Raw genomic sequence first — 23,678 nt, forward strand, 5'->3', positions numbered from 1 at the left:
GTCTTCTTCTGTGGTGTCTGTAGAGTGTAACTGTAACCAGCACTCGGACTCATGTCACTTCGACATGGCCGTGTTCATGGCTTCAGGAAACATCAGTGGGGGAGTTTGTGATGACTGCCAGCACAACACGACCGGACACAACTGTGAACAGTGTAAACCATTTTATTTCCAGCACCCAGAGAGAGACATCAGAGACCCCAGCATCTGTCAGCGTGAGTCCTGATCCCTGGTCTGTGAGCAGAGTCCACACTGTCTGATGGTTTAGAAACTACACTGACCTGCGGAACTTCACTCTAAATCCACTTATATGACATGCACAGTTACTTGATTTCACCATTTGTTTTGGTCACATTTCATAGTGTCGTTACAGTAGAAGTTATTTTCCTTTTTCCAAAGAAATCCAGTAATTCTGTCCCGTAGACTTCAGAAATCTGTGGAAAAACATGCAACGTACCTGAGAGCTAGACTCTGAGGCAGCTTTGTGCGCAGCCCCGACACCGTCAGCAGCGTGGAGCACTGCAGCGTCATAGCTTGTTAAGTATGAAGGCGTGGCCTTGGAGCTGAGAGTCCCATATGTTGAGATACGTGTCAACATTTTGTTGGTTTGAGTCTAAACGCAAGATTTGATAAGAAGAATCTAGAAAAACACCAGACTGATCCTTTAAACTGTAAATTGAATTGATTAAATACAGTTTTGTTTGTCTTTGATCCAGAGAACACCAGGGCCCCGGCCCCGACACCTGAACACCTGCAGGTTTTAACACGTTATTGACTTAGACAAGTGAAAAATGTCTTTTAGTTGTTAACAAAAACAAAATAGTTTAAACTGTCTTCAGATCAGTGACCTGACTGTCAACAAACAGCTGAGTTTCAGTGAGATGTGAGATTTACAATTCACACAAACCACATCACGCATTTAGTGGCTGTTCTGGACCTTTGGGTCACGATTGCATGGTCTTCCTCAGGAGATGGAGTCACTCACTTTTTCACTCAGCCCACATGACAAATCGCACATTTCCCTCAGAGTGCTGTTACAATTTGCACAACATAAACCACCTTTATTATCAGACCCATGTAAACCCCTTAGTTTGTTATGCAGTCTTGTAGATCTGACTTTATTTAACCTGTAGTTGTTAACCTTCTTCCTGCAGCTGAATGAGGCCGTCTTTATTAACTCCCTTTGACCTGTTGTGTCTTCATAGCCTGTAACTGTGACCCTCTGGGCTCTCTGAACGGAGGAACATGTGACCGGATGACGGACGTTCGAGCCGGGCTGATCGCTGGTCAGTGTCGCTGTAAAATCAACGTGGAGGGAGAACGCTGCGAGCGCTGCAGGCAGGCTCATTACGGGCTGAGCGACGAGCCCGAAGGCTGCAAAGGTACGAAATCACATGCAGCACTAACATAATGGGATTCATAACACTTACAGCCAAGATACACACTGATGCATGGGCTGGGAGATGAGCACAAGGGTTGCAGGGGTACAAAATACACAAGCATATGCACGACCCAGATACAGTACATAGAGGTACACACACAGAGCGCTGGCCTGACAGCAAAGTCCTGCAGTGTGTTTATGTAAATACTGTTACTATAGTATATTATGATGCAGTAAATCACTGTTATTGTGTGTCATTTCTTATTGTTGTGTGTGTGTGATTACTGTGCTGTGTCAGCGTGCACCTGTAGTCCTGTGGGGACACTTCCTGGAAGAAATCCCTGCGACAGTGAAACAGGAAGTTGCTTCTGTAAACGTCTGGTGACCGGACGAGACTGTGACCAGTGTGTGGTAAGACAATGCATTTAATTACATTTACTGATGTTTCACAGTCTGGACAAAAAAACGAGGCCATCAGACCAGATGTTGGCCCAGGCCTCAGTGTGTAACTGGAACAGACAAACAGAATGACAGCAGCAGGAAGAAACACTGTGCACTGATGTGTTTATAAAAGCTACAGTGTGGTCACAGCTGGCAGTAAAAGGTGATAGTAGTTATAAATAATATGTGTGGTCATTGTCATTTGATCTGCACAGTCGCTTTAACTCTCCTGTGTTCCATATCCGTGTGACATGATGCTTACTAAATCTGATTAGTGCACTAGGATTAGGATTAGGACACTGCAAGCAGGTCAGTGAGGAGTGAGAGGACACTGCAAGCAGGTCAGTGAGGAGACTGAAACTGTGTGTGTGTGTGTTTCAGTCTGAACACTGGGGTCTCAGCAATGATATGGACGGCTGCAGACCATGTGACTGTGACCTTGGAGGAGCCATCAACAACCGGTCAGTCCTTTCTTTCTTTGGCCTCTTTTCTTTCTGCTGTTTGCTCTGTTGGAGTTTTTCTCTTCCTCTCTTTGTTGTGACAGTTTCCACTTCCTGTGCTCCTGCAGGTGTGACCAGGTGAGCGGTCAGTGTGTCTGCAGGGATCACATGTTCGGTCGACGCTGCGATCAGGTCGAGTCCGGTTTCTACTTCATCGCTCTGGATCACTACACATACGAGGCCGAGGATGCGAAGTTTGGCCCTGTGAGTCACTTTGCAGCCTTTGACCTCTGATCGCCTGGAAGATGTCACTCTGGACGTTTTCATCTGTGTTAATTAGTTCATCCTCAGCATCCTCACCTGTGAGCTGATGTCATTTCATCTGGTCTCTTTAGGGAGTGACAGTGGTCCCCAGGCCACACCCTCGTGACCGCACTCCCACCTGGACAGGTATCGGCCTGGTCAATGTCCCCGAGGGGGCCTTCCTAGAGTTTTCTGTGGACAACGTCCCTCACTCCATGGAGTATGACATCCTCATCCGCTATGAGCCTCAGGTACGGCAGAGTCCCCGTACTCTATGATTGATCCAAAGAAAACCAGCACGTGTGTTGTATTTAGATAAGATCTGCTCCCCCACGACATAATAACAAGACATACTAACGTGTTTCTGTTCAGTATATCGAACCTAACGTCCACAGAAACTGTAGACTGTAAGGTCTTCACTCAGTCCTCTTAGATACTGATACAACAATCTGATCAGAGGAGTCCAAGCTGAAGATACTGTCCACAGGTTCAAACACAGAAATCTTAGTGCTGACATTTTACCGACAGCTGTCAGAGTTTAGGAGAAATGAGCCTCATACTAAATTAAACTTAATAAGAAAATAATGTACATGAAATTAAGAAAGAAGAAGTAAATAAACTGATTAAAAAAATTATAAAAAGAAAAAATGAACCAAGAAAAGACCATAAATAAAAAGGGGCTGTGGGGTTACACCAGATGTTTGTTGCTCCTGCAGCTGCCTGACCAATGGGAAGAGGTCCTGATGACCGTGATGAGGCCTGGACCAATCACAGCAGACAGCCGCTGTGTTAACACCGTTCCCGATGACGACAACCAGATGATCTCACTTCACCCTGGCTCACGGTAACTGTCTGCAGCCAACCACGCTTCCTGGAGCACGTTTACTTCTTGTTAAATATCGATACCTGACGGCAGCATAACAAGTGACATGCATTGTACTTGTATCTGATAGATATTCTTCATCAGTACATTTGATCAGATTTCTTTCAGTGTTCTGACATTAAATCCTGATGAAACCTTTTTTCTGGTGTGTTCAGGTTCAGAAAGATGGAGGTTAAATATTGAACAAGTCAACCCAGACTTGAAGCATGAGACATGTTGAACCTCCGTCGTTCCTGAACTTGAACCAGAGTCTTTTAGTATTTCAGTCTAGAGTGATACTCTGTCTCCTCAGGTACGTGGTCCTTCCCAGACCAGTTTGCTTCGAATCTGGTTTGAACTACACAGTTCGCCTGAGTCTGCCGCTCTACTCTGCCGTCAGCGATGTCCAATCTCCGTACACGCTCATCGACTCGGTGAGGAAGCTCTGAAACTCTGTCGTGATCTTCAAACACTCTGGAAGTGATCAAAATGAAGTTGAGATCATTACCTCAGTAGAAGTATTCAGCCTGTCAGTGAGGGCGAACGGATTATTACGTTAACATAGAATCTGTATGCAGCTGATAGTCTTCACAAAGCAAGCCAAAGGAAGCACCAGGTTCAGCACAGAGTGCACTTCACTGGCTACAGACCCCAGAGCCAGACGCCATGAGAGATGTACTGCGTGTGCGCTGGATGGGGGTGATGATAATAATTTAAGTCTACTTCTGTACTACCTAGCTCTAACGTGTGAGCTCAGTGGCCTTCGAATGGCATCAGCAGGTAAACAACAGGGGTTTAAACGTCTAGACACTTGTTAAAGTCTAAGAACATCACCAGCTTCAGTCCTGCAGATTCATTAAGGATCAGCTGCTTTCTGTCAGTCTCCTGGTTTTCCTCATCCTTTCTGTCAGTGTCCTGGTTTTCCTCATCCTTCCTGTCGGTCTCATTGTGCTTCCTCTCAGATCGTACTGATGCCTCACTGTAAGAGCCTGGAAATCTTCTCAGCCTCAGAGGGAGGAGACTCCAGTGGGAACAGCGGCTGGGAAATGTTCCAGCGTTATCGTTGTCTGGAGAACAGCCAGAGTGTCGTCAAAACGCCGATGACAGACATCTGCAGAAACTTCATCTTCAGCATCTCCGCCATGTTGCACCAGGGAGCCAAAGGTACGCCAGTCCACCTTAAGCCTGATGACTCCGCCTTAATGATCTGATGCTGTCTGTTCATAGTTCACACCAGGAGAACTTTATTTTCAGATCTCTTGATCGATATGTGCACGCCACTGTCCACACTGAAGTGCTGAGCTCAGCACAGCACAGAGCGGGCAGTGACGACAATCACATTACGTTCAGAGACACCAGCCAGAGACCGGGACGTGACGATAATTATTTAAATGTGTGTCCTTATGTTGCCGCTTTGTCACGTGATGACAAGTTTAAATGCCTGGACAGGTTTGTTCAGCTTTAAAAACCTCAGCAGCTTCAGTCCTGCGTGTTGTAGTGACTTGGTCTTTATTTAACTGACACTGAGTGGGACAACATGTTTCTGTAAGGAGGAACATCAGGTTGAGTTTCATGTCACATGTTTTTAAACTGAACCACTAGGGTCCATACTCAGCAGTTTGCTGACAAAGAACAGCTGGAGGAGCAAACGTGAGAAAGTCAGAGTTGTAGAAGAGCGAGACGAAGTCCTTCCTGCAGGAGGTATGACAGATCTGTCTGCGTTCTGACCTCTGCTTTCTCTGGAATGGAAGCAGGAGGAAGTCCCCTCAGGGTCTAATGAAAACCTAGTTCTGACAGAGTATTTGTGCAGCACATTTCATACAAGAAGCAATTCAGAGTGCTTTACTTAATGGATTTTAAACAAGAAGGACAAACAGCATCAAACATTAAAGTAGAAATTAAAGAACAGAACCAGGAAATTGAAGGTTAAGAGCAGAAACAGAAGTACAGGACAGGAGACAGGGTTCCTGATGAGGATTTAAGGTTCAGGCTGAATTTAAAGCTGGTGTAATATCAGCACAGAAAGGCCTGATCAGTGGTGTCAGATGGAAACTGAACAAAATATCACAGACATTTTCAGAGTGTTGGCTGAGGAATACTGCAGGTCAGAGCTGCCCTCTGATTGGTTTAAAGAGGAGCTGCAGGTCAGGTTTGCTTGAAGCTGTTGGGTTTTTATCCTGGAGAGGGACAGCCATTGTTTCACTGCATTATCTTCTCTCAACATCTTTGTTTTTGGAATAACAAACAGTCGGGCTCTCTGCTCACTGACAGCTTTTCATTCCAACACTAACCTTTGGCTCCTCACATCATCTTCCTCCTCCTCCTCCTTTCCGCTGTCTCCTCTCTTCTGTGCAGCTGTTTCATTCCTCCTTTCTTTCCTGTTGTTATTTTTCATCTCTGACTGTCATCACCAGTTGGCCCTTCTCTCTTGTTTCTTTTCATCCTCCTCAACAAGACTCGACTGGTTTCTTGTTCCTCACGTTCTTCACACGGCCTCATAAACCTGTCATCATCACACTGAGACAGGATCACTGGGGAGTTTATTGTTTTCTGTGGATTGTTGAAGGCTGTTAGTTTTCTGACATGTCTCCTGGGTCGGACTTCTTTTCCCAGAATGCCAGTGTGACCCTCAGGGCTCCCTAAGCACTGTGTGTGACCCCAGCGGGGGCCAGTGTCAGTGTCGCCCCAATGTGGTTGGCAGGAACTGTGACCGATGTGCTCCAGCTACGTTCCAGTTTGGACCCAACGGCTGCAGAGGTCAGGGCCCAATCAATCTATAATCGATCAATACTGGCAGGTCTAATAATGACAAGCTGCAGAGGTAGAAACATGAATTTGTAGCATGTTGAATCTGATTTCTGAATTTTTCACAACTATTCATGTAAGTGTGTCTTTGCAGCCTGTGCATGCGACCCTCAGGGTTCGCAGAATCCATTTTGTGATCAGCTGACGGGGCAGTGCAATTGTGTTTCGGGAGCGTATGGTCGACAGTGTGACCGATGTCTGCCGGGTCACTGGGGTTTCCCTGCCTGTCGACCATGCTCCTGCAATGGACACGCCGACGATTGTGACCCCAGCAACGGGCGCTGCATCGCCTGCAGGGACCACAGCACCGGACACAGCTGTGACAGGTACAACAGTCAGTTCGTGCATCGTCACTGTCGCCACCAAACAACTGGTTGAACAAGAGTGAAACACAAGATACAAACCTCAGAAGGAGCCTGTTTAATCATGTGATCACACCTGCAGCAGGTCAGAGATCAGACACATCTTCTCACCTGTTTTTAGGTGTCTGGATGGTTACTATGGCAACCCACTGTTGGGATCAGGTGACCACTGTCGACCCTGCATGTGTCCCGATGGCCCCGGCAGTCTGCGGCAGTTCGCAGGAAGTTGCTACCGTGGCAATGACTCCCAGCAGGCCATCTGTGTCTGCAACAGCGGATACAAAGGTACAGACTGTTAACACAGTGGTTCGGCGTTAGTTTTAATGCACGTGACCATTAAACTCAGAATAATAAACAGCTTTAACGTCGGTTCAGCCCGAGGTCCTGGTTCTTGGTGAGAAGTTGTCTGAGTGAAATCAACTGTAGCATTTTGTAGTTTTACAGCAGCTGCTGGCCTCCGGAGATAAACAGGGGTTTAGTTTAAAGGGAGGAAGCGCTTTGACGTGATGTAAACCGAGCCGGAATGTGACGCGACTGCAGGTCTGTTATTAGGTTGTTGTTGTGAATTGGCGCTATACAAATACAAATGAGTGGAACTGAACTGAACAGCAGGTTTAAGTACTGTGAGATGCTTCAGACAAAGCCCAGAAGCTCCAAACAACCAGAACTTTTTACCTGAAGTAGCAACAGTCAACTCTCAGTACTAGCTTTCTGCTTTGTTTACAGTCCGATAGCTCCTTGCGCTTTCACTGTCACATTGTGTTAACAGTAGAACCGATGTCTAAAACAAATGTTGCCTGTTTTAGTAAAACACCAGTGAAAGTGAAGCGATCACTTGCCTACATGCACCAAAAACAGGAGATGAGACTGATTCTCACTTGTCCTCTCTAGGTAGCCGCTGTGACGAGTGCTCACCTGGTTACTATGGAAACCCTGGGGAGGCAGGGGGGCAGTGTCAGCCCTGTCAGTGCAACAACAACATTGACATGTTTGACCCGGAGTCCTGCGACGCCCGAACCGGCGAGTGTATGCGCTGCCTGCACCACAGCGAGGGCGCCGCCTGCCAGAGCTGCAAACTGGGTTACTATGGCAATGCCCTGCTGCAGGACTGCAGGAGTGAGTATGCTGGCTTTACTGGGTTACTATGCCAACCACTGGCTGTAATCCAAGTACCTGTTGGTGTCAACTAAATTTTGATAAAGTCTGTTAAACTAACAAAGTCTTGGTGAATCCTGATGAAGGCTGGTTGTCGTCCACAGAGTGTGTGTGTAACCAGCTGGGCAGTGACCCCTCCAGCTGTCCATCATCCGGCAACTGTCACTGCGACCGCAGCAGCGGTCAGTGTCACTGCCTCCCAAACGTGATGGGTCAACACTGTGACCGCTGTGCGCCCGACACCTGGAACATGGCGAGCAAGCGCGGCTGTCAGACCTGCGACTGCAACCCCAAACACTCGTACGGGACGTCCTGCAACGAGGTGAGCAGGAAAAACTGTACGTTATTATGATGAGTTGTACAAAAGTCAGAGGAAAACCGTGCAGAGTTGAATTAAACATATAAAACACTCGACACATCGTTTGGTTGTGGTTCCACAATGTCGAACCTCAGTATTTTTCTGTTGGACTGTAAACAGTTTGTTTCGTTGTCAGGTCAGTGGCCAGTGTTCCTGTCAGCCAGGCTTTGGAGGAAGAACGTGCAGCGAGTGTAAAGAGCTGTTCTATGGAGACCCAGAGGTCAAATGTCATGGTAGGGTCGTTGATTCATTCTGGAGGAAAAACTTTAATTTCAGTAAGGTTTGGTGGAAATCACTGGCAAAGATTAATTTCACATTTCTACTTGTGAGTGTGGACGTGAAGAACTTGACACACTGCTGAGTCCAGATCTGACTCCACAGTCCACGTGTGAGTCCTCAGTCCAGACTCCAGGTCCAAGTTCAGTATTCCTTCTTTCTTCTTTGACTCGTTTTAGACAGAGAGAGTAAAAACCAGAGTTGTGGGAACCCTGCTCCTCCCAGCATGCTCAGCTACACTCTGCTGTGACTCAAATTAAGTTCAGATGTTCAACGAAGCCCGCTGGCCCTGTCACCACGGAAACAAGACTGGAAATCTGTCTGGACCTCTGAATATCTCTAAAATCCACAAAGAGGCTTTGTTAATGTGAAACAGGAATGGAGGCCTGTCTGGGGGAGGGGAACAGATGATACTGGCTGAGAGGGGGAAGGAAGGGAGGAAAGACAGGTCTAGGAGACGAAGTAAAGCAACCCTTAAAGATGCTACGGATAGTAGCTCTGAGACCAGGGCCGGGCTCTTTCTTTGGTTGTTGTTCCAAACGGCAGACTAAACTGTCTGTGGTCAGCGTCAGTGGCTTTGTTGTTTTAGCTCAAATATGTGAACGTCTGCTGCTCTCAGCATCCAGAAACGCTGCAGATCTGATTCTGCTCCTCACAACACCAGCACTTCAGCTTTAATGATTCCATGAGCACTGCTCCAACACCACCGTCAGGACAGACTTCATACATTCATCTCACCTGTCTGTCTGTTCTGGGTGGATAAAGGAGAATCCTGATCTGGTCCCAGTTTGTTGTTTCCTCAGCTGCAAGAAGTCTCAGCTGTGTTTAATACAAACCACATGTCAAACACACATTAACCTGCACGCGAGTTGTCTCCTCAGCATTTTGTGTAACAAAAGGTTGGGACAGTTTGTCTCTGTCTCTTCCTGTGAAATGTTTTTACTGTAAATAAGATGTTTGACCTCCTGGAGACTTGCTTTTCTTCCTCTCACTGAAACATAAACCTCATCCACACATGCCTGAGCTTAAGACTTTGTATATGTGTGGAGAGGTTTGTGTGTGTGTGTGTGTGTGTGTGTACAGTTTATACTGTGTATGTGTGAAACCTCTAATTAAAGTCAGTCAACAGATGTTTAGCCACGTTCACACAATTGTGCCACTCAGTTTGATCTGCAGTGAAAATGACAACATCACCACAAATAGTGAGGAGGCAGGAGACGAGACTACAAATTCTCCACAAACACACTTCAGAGTTTTTAGATCATACAGTTTAAATGACATGCTGTGTAAATCTGTAGAGCAGTACTGAGACCAGCAGTGTGGCTGCTCACGGTCAGTGTGACTCATTAGGAGTCAGTAAAAACATTTAATGGTCTACCAACAGACACACAGAAAAGACAGAAACATAAACTTGATTTTTGTTGCAAAAACAAGTCGGGAACAACAACAAGGACAAAAACACGGAGCTGCTCTTAACATCAGCCAACATCTGGGGCAGCAGAACCAGTCAGAACCAGCCAAACACATCTGGCCCTCATGCAGTTCAGCTGTCTGTGTGAGGTTGTCTTTGATGACTGTGAGACTTCTGCCTTCAGATGTCTGGTTGTGTGTTAACCCCACGCTGAACGTGGTGTCTTACTGTCAGACCACAGGCCTGAAGTATTCAGGTCCTGCAGAGTGTAGAGTTCTGCTTCTGAAACAGGTAGTAAATGACGTCCCGTGACGTTAAAAACTATTACATTCAACTCACTGAACCTGCAGAAGCTGTGTCTGCCCACACTAGAGTTCATTCATTAAAGCCAGTGGAGTCAGCAAGTCACTGAACTGAGCTGTTGGAGATGAAAGTGTGAGGATCAGGCAACACCACTGTGATCAGTAAACATCTGTGCGTGCTGTCCACTGCTGGCTAAGAACCCGTAAAGCTCTCGATGTTAAACATAAACCTGACGAACCCTCTGGTCTCTCCTCAGCATGCGACTGCGACCCTCGTGGTGTTTCTCAGTTGCAGTGTAACAAAGTCAGCGGTCACTGCGTCTGTGTGGAAGGTGTGTCTGGGCCACGCTGTGATGTCTGCGCCCGTGGATTCTCAGGGACCTTCCCCGACTGCCACCGCTGTCACCAGTGCTTCGCTGAGTGGGACAACGTCATCGGTCAGCTGACCAATCAGACGCACCGCCTTGCCAACAAGGTCAACGCCATCAAAGCCAGTGGAGTCAGCGGACCATACAAGAAGTCCATTGACAGCATGGAGAGGAGCGCTGCAGAGATCCGGGTCCTCCTGGACCAGAATCCAGCCTCACAACCACTGACCGATATCCAGCACCTCCTGCAACAGGCCAGGTGAGGCCAAGTTTGATCAGAGAATAAAGCAGCTCAGATTAAAGCAAGCAATGACCTCTGTTTGTCTCTCAGTGACCTGATGGGGACCCTAAACCAGATGTTGAACCTCACAGAACAGACTCTGGTCCAGGTGGAGGACCAGCACTCTGCTGCAGAAACTAAACTGGACTCTGTGACCTCGGATGCTCAGAAACTGGAGCGGACGGTTCAGGAGCTGCTGGATCAGGTCGAGTTCATGAAGAACTCTGACATCAGAGGTAAAGCGAGTTAGAGGTCAGCGTGGGGGGGTTATAAATGCTAATGTTTGACTTTTGTCATCACCATATTAAGATAATGACACCTTTTAAATGATAAATTAGGGTTAGATTATCGTGAACCACCACTTCCATGTTTGGTTTTCAGATACTATTACACTCTTAGATACTACTACTACTAGACACTGCCTTTACTTTGTCAGACAGTGTCGGAGCTCTTGGAGCCATAATAATATTTAAGACAGAAGCTGGTATTCATGGTAATACTAACATGACTTGAATGCAGCATTAGACAGGCTGGACCAGTGCCACCAACTGCTACGGAGCCCCAGATCCTCGGGGGCCCCAGAGGCCTCAGCTTCACTACAGTGAACATGCTTTATGGTTATGGGCAGAGGACTGACCTCTGCAGTATGAATGAGCTGTTAAACTAAATGATTTGTTACAGTTTGGTCTGAAGAGCAGGTTCAGGTTCCCAGGATCAGCTTTATCAAAGTCAGGCTTTATAACATGAATGAAACCGAACCCGAGTCCCTTTCCAGCAAGAATCCACTGGACACATGGGTATTTTTAATATAATTAATATATAAACATTAAACTCTGCTTTGAAGGTCTCCAGGAGACTTTAAATAAAGTTTTCTTCAGTGTGTCTCTCTCAGCTGATTTCTACTTCCTGTCTATTGCCAGGGGCAACAGACAGCATCACAAAGTACTTCCTGCAGTCTCAAGCAGCTGAGGCTCAAGCAAACGCCTCCACCTTCGATGCCGGCAGCCCAGTGGAAACCTCCGCCACTCTACGGCGACTCACAGAGGACAGACTGAACCAAACCAGAGAGGAGTTCCTGAGGAGACAGACCGAGCATGCTCAGAACCTGGATGACCTGGCAGGGGAGCTGCAGAATCTGGACCTCTCGGAGATCAGCCACAAGGTGAGAGAGCTGCATCTGAGCGTAACAACAAACAACACGTTTAATTGATTGTTGTGGTGGAAAGAAGTAAACAGAACCTCTGCACCAGACATCGAGAATGAGACTTCAGATGTTGTCAAATGTTAATTCACTGTTTATTTGATTGACCTAAAAATTCAAAAAGCTAAAAGTAACTGTGGCACATGTAAAAGTTTGGGCACCCTACTACATGTAAAACACTCGTTAACTCATGAAGACACGTAACTGGCAGCTGAAGAACTGTCGTCAGGACGTTTTTTGATTCTCTGGACACTGCAACCACAGATCATTCAGTGAGAAACCGTCAAAGTGTCTCTTCATTAACGTCTGTCCTGGCTCTTGCAGATCTGTGGCAGTCCCTCACCAGGCCAGGACTCATGCTTGTCCTCTTCCTGTGGAGGTCTGGGCTGTGTGGACTCTGAGGGTCAAACCAGGTGTGGAGGTGAGGGCTGCGACGGCGTGGTGACAAAGGCCGACAGCGTCTGGAGGAAAGCTCAAGAGTCTGAACAGGAAATCATCGGCGCCATGGAGGAAGTGGAGAAACTGTCCAAGATGGTGAGTCTGAGCAGTCACGGTTCTGGTTTGTGGTGGCTCTGTCGGGGATGTTCTCACCTGTGTTCTGTCTCCAGGTGTCAGAGGCCAAGCTGAAGGCAGACGAGGCCAAGCTGAGCGCTCAGGACGTCCTGATGAAGGCCAACAGAACCAAGCAGAGAGTGGACCAGAGCAACGAGGAGCTGAGACACCTCATCAGACAGATCAGGGACTTCCTCACACGTATGTTCACTTTCTGTGTAACAGAGTCGGGTGGCTCAGGTGTTCAGACCCACGTGACCTCCTGTTGTTGGTCCAACAGCTACCAGAGCATGTGAGTGAAGTGGAGCTGTGAGAATTCCTGCTCCTGGCTCACAGAGCTGCTCACCTCAGATTGCATCCCGCTCCACTCACATCACACCCACCTGCTCCGAAAAGGAAAAAATCTGCATGTACTTCACTTAAACCATGGCCTTACATCCCACAGAACTAAAGAACAACGATACCTTTTCCTAATAGAAATTATTTATATCAAATTGCAGTTAAGCCTGTGTAACAAGGAATATAAGCCAGAATTATATGGAACATTCAACAAATCCATGGGCCAGTACACCTGTCTGACCTTTCACTTGCCTCTTTAAAGTACTTTAATTTGCTATGAAGTTTCTGAAATATCAGCTCCAGCGATGTAGAACGGTTATGGGCAGAGGACTGACCTCTGCAGTATTTACCTCTGCAGCCACACAGAAGCTCCTTTCAGATGGTTAATGAAGCCAATATAAAACAGCAGAAAGACCTTAAAACATGTTCAGCCACCGTGAGTTGCTAAAGGATCACTAAGAGAGAAGCACGTGTGGACGAGGAATAAACCGGCTATTTGTGTGGTTTCAGAGGATGCTGCAGACCTGGAGAGCATCGAGCTGGTGGCTAACGAGGTCCTGGCCATGCAGATGCCGACCACACCAGCTCAGCTGCAAAACCTGACCGGCGAGATCCGGCAGAAGGTGGGAGAACTAGGGCATGTGGAGACCATCCTGCAGCAGAGCGCCAACAACATCCAGAGGGCCGAGAACCTGCTGGACCAGGCCCGCAGAGCCAGGCGAGTCCAGCTAGTGCTGCTCCACCTGTACAGAGCCAGTTATTTCTGCTGCAGTCACGTTTGCTGAATGACCCTCCCAAATAAGATCCAATACAAAGATCTGTTTTTAAAAGGCTCTGCTCAGCACAGTGACCCTCACTGAGTCAGATCCTCAAACCTCCAGCAGATCTGTCAGACAGTCCTTGTATGTTTCTTAACAAGTGCTCAGTTCTCTAAAGGCTTGTCACTAGACTGATAAATCTCCCTCCCTGTGTTGCTCAGTGAGGAGGCAGCCGATGTGAAGGACTCTGCAGAGAAGGTGAAGCGAGCTCTGGAAGAAGCCCAGAGAGCTCAGACGGCCGCCAGCAGCGCCATCCAGCAGGCTGCCGCCAACATCCAGAGCACCAGCGCCCTGCTGACCTCCGTCAGTAACGACTCATTGACCGTAGCGATCACTGACTGAATAACGTGAAGGTAACGCCTGGTCTGTCTGTGTTGCCTTCAGGTGGAGTCGGAGACAGCAGATGCGGAGCTTAAGCTGAGCAACACCTCCCAGAGGCTGCAGAGGCTCGAGCAGGGCGTAACACTGCTGAAGGTCAAAGCTCTGAACGTCACGCTGAGCACTGAACAGACCAATCAGGACGTGGCGAGCATCAGGAGGATCACTGAGGAGGTGAAGAAGGTGAGTTCAGGTTGTTCTACTTTTCCTTCAGTTACGTTTCTTTTGACAAATTTCTGCTCACCCTTAGAACCAGCTCATGTCAGTGTCTGTTTGTGATTTTGTGTGTGCATTCAGGACCTAGACTCGGACCTGAAGGATAAGTACGCCACAGCGGAGCGGCTGATTGGTCAGAAGGCAGGGGGGGTGGCCGATGCCAAGAAGAGGGCAGAGTCATTGCAGCAGGAGGCTAAAGAGCTTCTGCTGCAGGCCAGTGACAAGCTGCAGCTACTCAAAGGTGACTCCTCCACCCTCAGTGTCCTGCTGGAAAAGAAAAACATCATGTTAGCAGAGTGGCGCTTTGTGAGACTGCCGTTAGACTGGTGACTGGTTATGTCTGAGAATTATAGCACCAGTTCCAGTCATGCTCTGACTGGTGATCGACAAGAATCAGTTCTGGTTGACACGCCTAGTCGACCATCATCGAGAAGTGGCTGAAGAGATGTGTCAGTAGTGATGCAGCACTCGGAGTTTGAATTGTTCTGTTTCTCTGTGGGGTGTTTTCCAGATCTGGAGAAGTCGTATGAGGAGAACCAGCGGACTCTGGAGCGGAAGGCGGAGCAGCTGGTGGAGCTGGAGGCTGAGGTGAAGGAGCTGCTGCAGGAGATCAGCCACAAGGTCACCGTCTACAGCACGTGTCTGTTCTAGGTTCACAGGTCACATTCACTTTAAACTGAATCTGTGATGTCAAATCTGACTCGCTGACTTTGTCTCAGCAGCCAATCAGAAGCCAGAGCAGTTTCCTTTGTGTCGTGAAACAATCAGAGAAGAAAAAGAACAAAAGCTAATGGTTTTCATCCCAAAATAAGATTCTTTTAATGAAGCCAAAGACTTTTTCTTTTTAGATGTAACCATCTTCAGCTAATTTCCAAACTGTACACAAAGAGCTGCAGTTTGAGGAAATGAACAAATGAATAAAACAGTTTGATCCTATAAGAGTTGAGAAATGTGTTCTCTCAAAATAAGTTGGAAGCAGCTGATTAATGAATTCAATTGTCTTGCTTATCAAATGATAACTTGAAGAGGACATTTGTTAAACATTAAAATTCAGCTGCTTTAAACATTTAAAATTTTGAGTAGAATGTCGTGAATGTAATAAAATCAAAGCAACCAATTGTTGATGATTTGATTCTAGTTTAATCAGATGTTTAATGTAGTTACAAAGTGAATGTTTGAACCGTGTGACTGCAACAGCTTTATTTTTTTATGTGTGGTCAAAACTTTGAGCCCCAAATGATTTTTAATAAAAACTTTCATTTAAAAATCGCACAGTTTGCTGCCTTTGACAGTCCACGACCCTGAGTACAACCCTGTATTACATCATTTAAAATTGTATTATTTTTATGTTAGAGTGTATGGTTTGTAAAGTCATGTATAATCAGGTTAGACTACAGTGAAAACAGTACAACCTCTGTAGAACAAAAGCCAGTTTGCCTGTTACCGCTGCAGTAACAGTGACTGCACCTGTGACAAGCACCACAACCGTCTCAGGTTTGGTCTGGGTTGTTCCTGATGTGACACATGGTGATGAGAACTTTGCCAAGAAACCTGATTAATGATGTGAAGTAGCAGGACATGGAAATGGAAAAATCCATCCATCCATTATCTATTCCTGAACATGGTTGGGGGAGGGGGCTGGAGCCAATCCCAGCTGACACTGGCTGAGAGGTGGGGTCCACCCTGGACAGGTCACCCCTCTGTCACAGGGCTGACATGTAGACAAACATCCACGCACACCCACCCTCAGTCCTACGGGCGATTGAGTATCTCCAGTCAACCTAAGCTGCATGTCTTTGTTCTGTGGGAGGAAGCCGGAGAGAACGCACACAGGCACAGGGAGAACATGCAGACTGCACAGGAAGGGCCTGGGTCGGCCCGGGCTCTTGTTGTGAGGCGGCAGCGCTAACCACTGCATCATTGTGCTGCCCTATGGGAAATATAAATGCCACAAAATTTAACTTACACTACAGAACAGCGTTTTTCCTCAGTAGTACTACTACTTGATGCTGCTTCTCCATCATCGGCCTGACAGACACTACCCTGGCCTTTCATGGTCGGACTTTGCCCCCCGGTGGACAGACAGCTACTTCTGTCTATCAGCACTGACTCCATCTGTGACCGCAGCCCAGTTTTCCCACTGACAGAGTTTCGGTTCCAGTTAATCATCTCTGATCTGTCCACACAGACACACACGTTCTACCTACACCTTTCAGTTAGAGCAGGAGTCTGTTTTTCCAGCCATGTTGTGTAGGTGTCCCTGTTTGTTTCTTGTTGTTGTGTTGTGGGTTCCGGTCTGTGGCGGGCTCATGACGAACCCCCACCCCAGCATATCAGACCAGGAGCTGTTCTGGGGCGCCGACCAGTACGACTTCTCCGTGGTGCTTCCTGCCTTCGGCCTGGAGTGTTTCTGGCACTTTGCTCACCGCGGAGAGAGGTTCTACCTGAACTTCATGGTAACACAACACACAGAGGCGTCAGCAACCAGATTTGTTATGTTTTCTTTTTAAAGACTCTGAAAATGTGGTTTCAAACCTAAGTTACTGTTGGTGTTCTTGCAGACGTATTAAAAACAAACATTTTTCATTTATAGAAGAATTCAACATACTTCAGCTTCTTATTCAGAATAGTTTCTAATATTTTTTAAACAGGTTTTCACTTTTCCCCCTGAGTTAGCAATGCCTGTTTTATCCATCTAAAACTAAACTTACAACAAAGTGTACAAAAAGAAAGGGTCTGAACACTGTCAGAGACCAGTGTAGTTCACTGGTGTAGTATTTTATACTGGTACATGGTAGGAAATATCCACATGGCAAGGAAAGTCTGCAGGTCCAGTGGACGTCAACAGGTTCTCCATACCTCTGCAAAGAAGAGTACGTTGTGGACCTGTGTGTCTACGGTCAGATATTTTTTAAATCTCTTACTAAATTAGCTTGTGGGTGGAAGAAGTCTTAGGGACCTATTTTCCTGAACATGCAAACTGCATGCCAGCGTTGGAGACCTCAAATGCCACATTAGTCCTGAGAAGGGCGCTAGAGGGAAGGTCAGGGGGTCATCAGAAAGGAAGCAGTTGGTGAGATTGGACGCATGAGTTGACCCAAACATTTTTCTTAAATATGAAGATATGTTGTGAACAAAGTTTCATCATGAAGACAAAGTTGTCCAAAGAGCGTGAATGTGCTCGCCACGTGTCATGGCGAATTATAGTTTAGATTTTTGTCAAACTATTGGGAACGTTGGCCTGATGTTGGTTTTGGACGGGTGTCACCCTGGGGAATGTGAATATTTACAGAAATCATGTGTGGACCAAAGAATCAGATGTTCTACTGCGACAGATCACCTGGTGTGTGTGTGTGTGTGTCTTGTTAACATCCGACACTGATTGGACTAGTTATAGTTCTGATCTGGATTCATACTGTAGTAATACGACTATATGGAATTGTGCCTGACTTGTTGCCCGTTTGCCTACCTGCCCTCCTGTCTGCAGGTGCAGTGGGTGGCCGGACTCGGCCATGACAGACACCTGTCGGTCACCGTCAACGCCCCCAGCGGTCTCTTGGTGTCGGCTGTTGATGATGCGAAGGGTCAGGTCGACTTTGAGGCTGAGGAAACAGGTAGCTGTCCGACTAGTTTTCTAGTTGTTGTGACCTGAACTACACAATTTAACTGCCTGCGTTCAGCAGCGTCAGAACACTGCTACAACTACACACACACTGCTGAAACACTACGGCCAGGAAATTCTTAAAAACAAAAGTTAATTTGAGAGGCATTAAACAAATATTTACCACACAAAGGGCACAACTGGACTCACTGATGGTATAAAAGGGCCCTGCGTTAATTCTTTGGATGTTTCTGTAAATAGCCAAACATAACATGGATGTGTGTCTGTCCAGGTTTCTATCAGATGTGTTTCAGCAACTTCCACAACCACTTCGGCACCATGCAGGTCTTCCTCAGCTTCGGCGTTTACTACAGTGATGAAGATCGTGACAAGAGCAGAGAGGAAGAGAAGAGGAAGAAAGAGGAAGTTAGGAGAGACCTGAACAACACGCTGAGCGTCATAGAGGTACACACACACACACACACACTGTTAGAGTTTGCTGTATAATGAACATAACGCAATAATAACACAATCAACAGTAATGTTTGTAGTACTTGTACGTGGATGTGTGTACTGTTGCAGGATGCCACCCACAAAGTGCAGAGCTACGTTTTCCACATGTTCCGCTACTACAGCTCCGGCCGCATGAGGAAGAGCGCCGACTACTTCCTGCTGCTGTCCAACTCGCAGTACATCAGCTGGTGGTCGACAGCCCTCAGCCTCCTCATTGTCACCTCCGGGTATCTGCAGCTCCTTTTCCTCAAACGGCTCTTCATCAGTAAGACAGGCACTGAGCAAGAGAAGCCCCGCTGCTGACGGACTCGCACGGTGTGGCTTTAGCCAGAGAGAGAAGCCAGTACCACAAAACACACCTGTGTGTGTGTGTGTGTGTGTGTGTGTGTGTGTGAGAGAGAGAGAGGAGTCTAGAGTCACGGACGCCGCCGAGAGGCTGCGTTGGCCGGGTGTCTTTCTGGTATTCTGTTCTTGTATTTCTTTAAACAGTATAAATAAAAGTTACACGGTCATGTCAACAGTTTGTGATAACCGACAGGTGTAGTCAGATGTGAGTTCTGCCTTGTTCACTTCAGCCCACAAGGAGGAATGTCTACAATTCACAGCAGGAAGCATGACCTGTGCTGAACCAGTGTCCTGTAGCTGAATCCTAATGTCAGTCACAGACGTTGTCATGAACTTTGCCACCCCCTGTTGTTAGATCCAGCCCGTCTTATTAAATAATGTCTGATTTGAAAAAACTTCAGAATTGTTGCAAAAGAAGTTCTTTCTTCTGTCATCTGACTAATTGTTGACAGAACTAAAGTGTTTCAGCTCCAGGGCGCTGTTGTCATCTCAGTGTTTGTCTCCACCCATTGTTGCCCCTTTGGCATTAGACCCAGATTTGTTCTGGTCTTCAGGCTCTTGCCACCTGCTCCGCCCAGCTCCGCCCACACTCACCTGTTTTCTGACCACCATGTATTTAAGTCAGCGACCAGCGTTTACTCATTGACGTCTCAGCTTTAATCTGAGAGGGTTTACATAAGTTCAGAAGGAACACAATTAGTGCAAAGGCTGAAAAGTAAATGGACAAAAGTGTCATAGGCAGCTGTGTTTCGTTCATGCACCACCACAGGGTACAGTCTATAAAGGAACAGTTTGACATTTTAGATAATACACCTGGGTACTTTTATGCAGAGAGTCAGTGAACCTGCATGTTGTTTTTGCACAAACTAAACAAAGGAGATATCAAACATTAATCAGTGAGCTTAGGTAGATGCATTTTGTTCCTAGCTGTTTTCAGCCTTTTTGCTGGCCTGTGGTGACCACCTCGTATTTACCGTGGTATCAGTCTGAACATGTGATGCTCCATCAAAGCAAATCAGTGTGAATCTTCCTGAGCTACTGGAAGGTTCATGTTTTAGGAAAAAGCACTAAATGAGTTTCCTGAAATTTGTTAAAGCTTTATTCATGGCTGTCTGGTCTTTGCTTTCCACAAATTCAAGGAATAATTTTGATGGAATTAGTGATATGTTATCAAGCATACAGCATTGTGACTGAGTTTGTAGACGTGGTTAATAATTCTCCACCTGCTGGTATCTGAGGACCGGGAGGAGAAAGCAGCAGCTCCTTCATGTCCTCAGTCAGAGCAGCCATGCTGGTCCACACTCTGCTCGTGGTGCTGAGCTCTCTGTGCGTCTGGGCCAGGAAGTCTGAGCCACCTCTCAGCGAGGGGGGTGCCGGCTTGTTCAGGGGCGCAGACAAATACGACTTTGCCATCGAGGTTCCTGCTGCAGGGACGGAGTGTTTCTGGCACTTTGCCCACCAGAGTGGAAGCTTCTACCTGACGTACATGGTGAGTTCTCACTGGGAACCTGCAGATTGAAGATCTGTGTCATATGCACAGTAAAAACTGTATTGTTATAGTGTACACTGAACTCCTTAGTGTGCCAGTCTCCCTTCAACCAAAATAAAATCAGCAATGCTATGCTATAAATAAACAAAATCAATGTCACTTGTATAAATGTACATTAATATTGTGCAGAGTCCTCAAGTTCATATTTAACAGTCAGTGTGATGAAAATGGGCAGCGTTTAAGGTTATTCAACATTCTAATGGCGTGTGGATAAAACCTGGAGGGTCTCGGGTCGGGTTTCATCTTGTCTGCACAGATACACAATGCTGTGATTTGAGGTGCTGTCATGAAATGAAAGCACTGCAGCATCTGTGCCTTTTGTCCTCAGGCTTATCAGACTGACCGTCAAGGTGATCCAGTCTGACCTCTGCCAGCCTGAGACATGGGCATTAGTGTTATCAAGAGATTTTCCATACACCACAGTGCCTACAGTACAAAATGCCTTTCTTGGTATGTGGATATCTGTACTGCTTTGTGTTTGCACTTTCTGGAAGCTTCCACACTTGGAGAAGGTGCTGGCATTTGTAGCTTTAATAACTGGCCTGATTCTGTTGTCACCATGAAAAGAATCTAACTGTCTTACTCCGTCTCTCAACACTTTACTTCCTGGTATGAGAACTCAATTGCAATTGTAACTTTGAGGACCAAAACTTTATTTAATTTTATTTGTTATTAGTAGTAGTAGTAGCATAATATAATTCAATTCAACTTAACCAGGCATCCTGAGTTTTCAAGGATTCATCATTGATGGTTGTGTACTGGATGCAGTGCACATGTGTATGACTGTTATGCAGCTACTGCCACCTGGTGGTGTTTGTGAGCAGGACGAGCAGGTAAAAAAGCAGAAGCATTGGAAGGGTAGTGTGCCTCTGCTCTGCTGCAGTGGGACTTTATGTTGCTTCAGGTGTAGAGATGGAGCGTGCTGGTGGACTGTGAACACTGGTTTGTGCTGTTTGGCAGTGCTGAGATAAAGGACAGTGCCTGGGGAACAACGTTCCAGTGTCCACCTGAGGCTGTGTCTGCAACCACTCCATGGTTTCCACTGTTTTTATTGAAGATAAAGGGGGGAAACTGCATTTTTGGGGAGTATTTTCAGTGAGTATGTGTGGCAGCAGGTCGGTGTGAATGGGACCGAGTCATAATAGACCGTGGTGATGAAGGTACATGTCGGGCAGTGCAGCAGGGTGGTCACTGCTGGACTGAATGGACACGGGGGGGCTCTGTGGCCCAGGGGGAGGAGAAATACCAGGCTGGGACATGGACACAGGACCTTTAGAGGGAGATGTTCACTGCTGGCTTTGCTCTTTCTGTCAGTAAGTAATGTGGATTTGTCTCAGCAGACACATTCTGCTGGTTTAATTAATATGAAAGTATTTGTGATGTGTGTATGATGGCAGGTACAGTGGACAACAGGGATGGCCAATGACCACCGGCTGTTTGTGACGATCAGCTCGCCACAGGGCGTCCTCGAAGCTTCAAAGAACGCAGCCGTGGGTCAAATGAACTTCCAGACGCAGGTGACAGGTGGGACCATCAGAAGCACTTCAGTCTCCACTGTCCTTTACATATTTTTCTCTGAGGTAACTGCAGTTTCCTCCTGCCAGGTTTTTATCGAATATGCCTCGGGAACCACAACAACCAGTTTGGTGGCATACGGGTCTTTCTGAACTTTGGCGTAGTCTACGAAGGTATCGAGGAGTCAAAGAGTGGGAGGGAGGAGGGCGAGAAGGCCCTCCACAGCACTCTGAGCAGTATTGAGGTATTTGGCCATGGACATGGGAAGTGGGGGTGCTGAGGGGGCCGTGTTGTGATTCATTTAAGATTAACAGACAACTGACTGGATCCTAGAGCAGCTGCCATCTTCACTGCTGGTCACTGAGAACAGAGTTACAGCAGTGTGCGCTGGCAGTTTATAAGAGATGATTCCTGTGTGTATGTACTTTCTGAGCCTCACTACCAGACTAAAGAGCGAGTGGCCATATTTACTGGGCCTGAGCCTTGTATGTATTTACATTTTTACCTTCAGTAGACTTATGAAAAATCATGTCAGTTTTACAGGGGTAAACTTTTTTTTTGAGGGCCAGACTTAGCCCCAAGGTGGCTATTTGCCTCCCACAGATGTACAGTCTGTAAAGCCTTTCCCAGTGCAGCACCAAGAGTTTCCCAGCAGGTGTCAACATGTTTACTGTCTCCAGTGCTTTGGAGTCATTGTCAGCACAGTCGCCCCACAAAGATTAGTGATCACTGGTAACAAAACAACCTGGCAGCAGTAGCTGGACATTTACTGAAAGACTCTTTGTTCAACATGTTTGCACACAGGGGCTTCATCAGGGGGTGTTACATGTGTACACTATACTGTAAGTGATATTAAACTAGTACTGTAAGCCATGTGTGTTTTAGGAGAGTGTGCAGAAGCTGCAGAACCAGATCTTCCATATGTGGCGTCATTACAACTTTGCCCGCATGAGGAAAGGGAAGGATCACTACCTCCTCCTGTCCAACCTCAACTACATCACCTGGTGGTCGGCGACCCAAAGCCTCGTCATCCTCCTGTCGGGGTATCTGCAGCTCGTCCTCCTTAAAAGACTCTTCCACACAGACCCCAGCAGGCCCAGATGCTGAGAGCAGGACATCCACGTGTCTGGAGTGCTGCTTTAAACCCCACACCATCTGTTTTCTCTTATCAGATGATTATTGATACACTGATACAAACAATAAAGATCTTGTACGCTATCTGAAGCCAGCAACTAAAGCAGATGTGTTACAGACATCTACAGGTCTTTAATAATGTAGTCTGCACTGTGGCTGTTTTGGGTAAAGAAATATTAGCCAATATTAGACAACTCACCCAAACCAGTCGAGGCAGGACTTGCTTCCTGTTTGAGGCTTTTATTTTGGTTAGTTTCCCGTTTTCTGTCATCTCACCTGCCCCGGCTTTACTCCGATCTACAATCACCACTGGTGTTCACCTGTCCCTCGTTTTCCTCTGGTCTCTTGTGTATTTCCTTTTTCCCTCAGTCTGGTTGCTAGCTCATCTGTTCTTTCCTCGTTGCCCCATCATCCGTCTCTCTGCGTACCACAACCTGTCTGTCTGTTTTGTCCACTTTGTAGGTTTTTGTATCAGCTGCCTTGGTTACTTTTGGACTATTCTTTTGAGTTATTCCTGTCAGCAGGATTCTTGATTAGTGCTCTGGGTTTGTTCTAGTTGTTTAGAATTTGTTTCATGTAGCTCCCTGACTGTTCTGTTTAGAAATGAGTTTTGTACCGTATTGTGAAGTCCTGTCAGGTTGAACATATGTTTGCCCCTTTGTTCCTCTTCTTTTATGTTGAACTGAATAAACACTAGACTCTAGACTGTGTCTGTATTTTGGGTCCTTCCCTGCCCGAAAACTAACAAATTTATATTCTGAAACTTCCACCCCTTA

At 46.7% G+C, this 23,678-nt stretch overlaps 3 protein-coding genes across 5 annotated transcripts in view; all 3 read left to right on the forward strand.

The window, feature by feature from the left end:
• Positions 1–15,752, forward strand: part of lamb1a (laminin, beta 1a) — a 23,708-nt gene extending 7,956 nt beyond the window's left edge. The window contains exons 9-33 of the mRNA XM_020588028.1: positions 24–212; positions 1,203–1,379; positions 1,677–1,789; positions 2,201–2,280; positions 2,388–2,523; positions 2,655–2,813; positions 3,279–3,406; positions 3,738–3,858; positions 4,387–4,588; positions 6,038–6,181; positions 6,324–6,555; positions 6,713–6,876; positions 7,483–7,707; positions 7,851–8,068; positions 8,241–8,337; positions 10,351–10,720; positions 10,793–10,977; positions 11,662–11,903; positions 12,267–12,476; positions 12,551–12,695; positions 13,344–13,551; positions 13,813–13,954; positions 14,036–14,212; positions 14,327–14,486; positions 14,757–15,752. Of these exons, the coding sequence (XP_020443684.1) occupies positions 24–212; positions 1,203–1,379; positions 1,677–1,789; positions 2,201–2,280; positions 2,388–2,523; positions 2,655–2,813; positions 3,279–3,406; positions 3,738–3,858; positions 4,387–4,588; positions 6,038–6,181; positions 6,324–6,555; positions 6,713–6,876; positions 7,483–7,707; positions 7,851–8,068; positions 8,241–8,337; positions 10,351–10,720; positions 10,793–10,977; positions 11,662–11,903; positions 12,267–12,476; positions 12,551–12,695; positions 13,344–13,551; positions 13,813–13,954; positions 14,036–14,212; positions 14,327–14,486; positions 14,757–14,896 (4,364 nt within the window). The 3' untranslated portion in view covers positions 14,897–15,752. The remainder of the gene's footprint in view (positions 1–23; positions 213–1,202; positions 1,380–1,676; positions 1,790–2,200; positions 2,281–2,387; positions 2,524–2,654; positions 2,814–3,278; positions 3,407–3,737; positions 3,859–4,386; positions 4,589–6,037; positions 6,182–6,323; positions 6,556–6,712; positions 6,877–7,482; positions 7,708–7,850; positions 8,069–8,240; positions 8,338–10,350; positions 10,721–10,792; positions 10,978–11,661; positions 11,904–12,266; positions 12,477–12,550; positions 12,696–13,343; positions 13,552–13,812; positions 13,955–14,035; positions 14,213–14,326; positions 14,487–14,756) is intronic.
• Positions 15,753–15,960: 208 nt separating this feature from the next.
• On the forward strand, positions 15,961–19,056 carry tmed6 (transmembrane p24 trafficking protein 6). Of its 2 annotated transcripts, none has more exons than XM_020588029.1 (4): positions 15,961–16,701; positions 17,733–17,859; positions 18,139–18,311; positions 18,429–19,056. In XM_020588029.1, exons 1-4 carry the CDS (start codon positions 16,489–16,491, stop codon positions 18,660–18,662), a joined length of 747 nt encoding a protein of 248 aa, XP_020443685.1. In that variant the 5' UTR covers positions 15,961–16,488; the 3' UTR covers positions 18,663–19,056. The 2 variants fall into 2 exon arrangements, with proteins under 2 accessions (XP_020443685.1, XP_020443686.1); XM_020588030.1 differs by lacking the exon at positions 15,961–16,701 and adding an exon at positions 17,327–17,588.
• Positions 19,057–19,833: 777 nt separating this feature from the next.
• Positions 19,834–23,595, forward strand: LOC109952785 (transmembrane emp24 domain-containing protein 6-like). 2 transcript variants are annotated; one of them, XM_020588031.1, is made up of 4 exons: positions 19,834–20,193; positions 21,651–21,777; positions 21,858–22,012; positions 22,654–23,595. In XM_020588031.1, the coding sequence occupies exons 1-4, from the start codon at positions 19,972–19,974 to the stop codon at positions 22,873–22,875; spliced, it is 726 nt and encodes a 241-aa protein (XP_020443687.1). In that variant the 5' UTR covers positions 19,834–19,971; the 3' UTR covers positions 22,876–23,595. The 2 variants fall into 2 exon arrangements, with proteins under 2 accessions (XP_020443687.1, XP_020443689.1); XM_020588033.1 differs by lacking the exon at positions 19,834–20,193 and adding an exon at positions 20,234–21,566.
• Positions 23,596–23,678: the final 83 nt, after the last annotated feature.

Source organism: Monopterus albus, unplaced genomic scaffold (genome assembly GCF_001952655.1).
Source record: "Monopterus albus unplaced genomic scaffold, M_albus_1.0 scaffold496.1, whole genome shotgun sequence".
Lineage (NCBI taxonomy): Eukaryota > Metazoa > Chordata > Actinopteri > Synbranchiformes > Synbranchidae > Monopterus > Monopterus albus.

Excerpts from the sequence above, each read along its gene's own strand:
- tmed6 (XM_020588029.1), top strand. The coding sequence starts at position 16,489 with ATGTTGTGTAGGTGTCCCTGTTTGTTTCTTGTTGTTGTGTTGTGGGTT. Across the intron at positions 16,702-17,732 it reads GGTTCTACCTGAACTTCATG|GTGCAGTGGGTGGCCGGACT; the intron begins GTAACACAACAC and ends TCCTGTCTGCAG. Across the intron at positions 18,312-18,428 it reads ACACGCTGAGCGTCATAGAG|GATGCCACCCACAAAGTGCA; the intron begins GTACACACACAC and ends GTACTGTTGCAG.
- LOC109952785 (XM_020588031.1), top strand. The coding sequence starts at position 19,972 with ATGTCCTCAGTCAGAGCAGCCATGCTGGTCCACACTCTGCTCGTGGTG. Across the intron at positions 21,778-21,857 it reads CTTCCAGACGCAGGTGACAG|GTTTTTATCGAATATGCCTC; the intron begins GTGGGACCATCA and ends TCCTCCTGCCAG. Across the intron at positions 22,013-22,653 it reads GCACTCTGAGCAGTATTGAG|GAGAGTGTGCAGAAGCTGCA; the intron begins GTATTTGGCCAT and ends TGTGTGTTTTAG.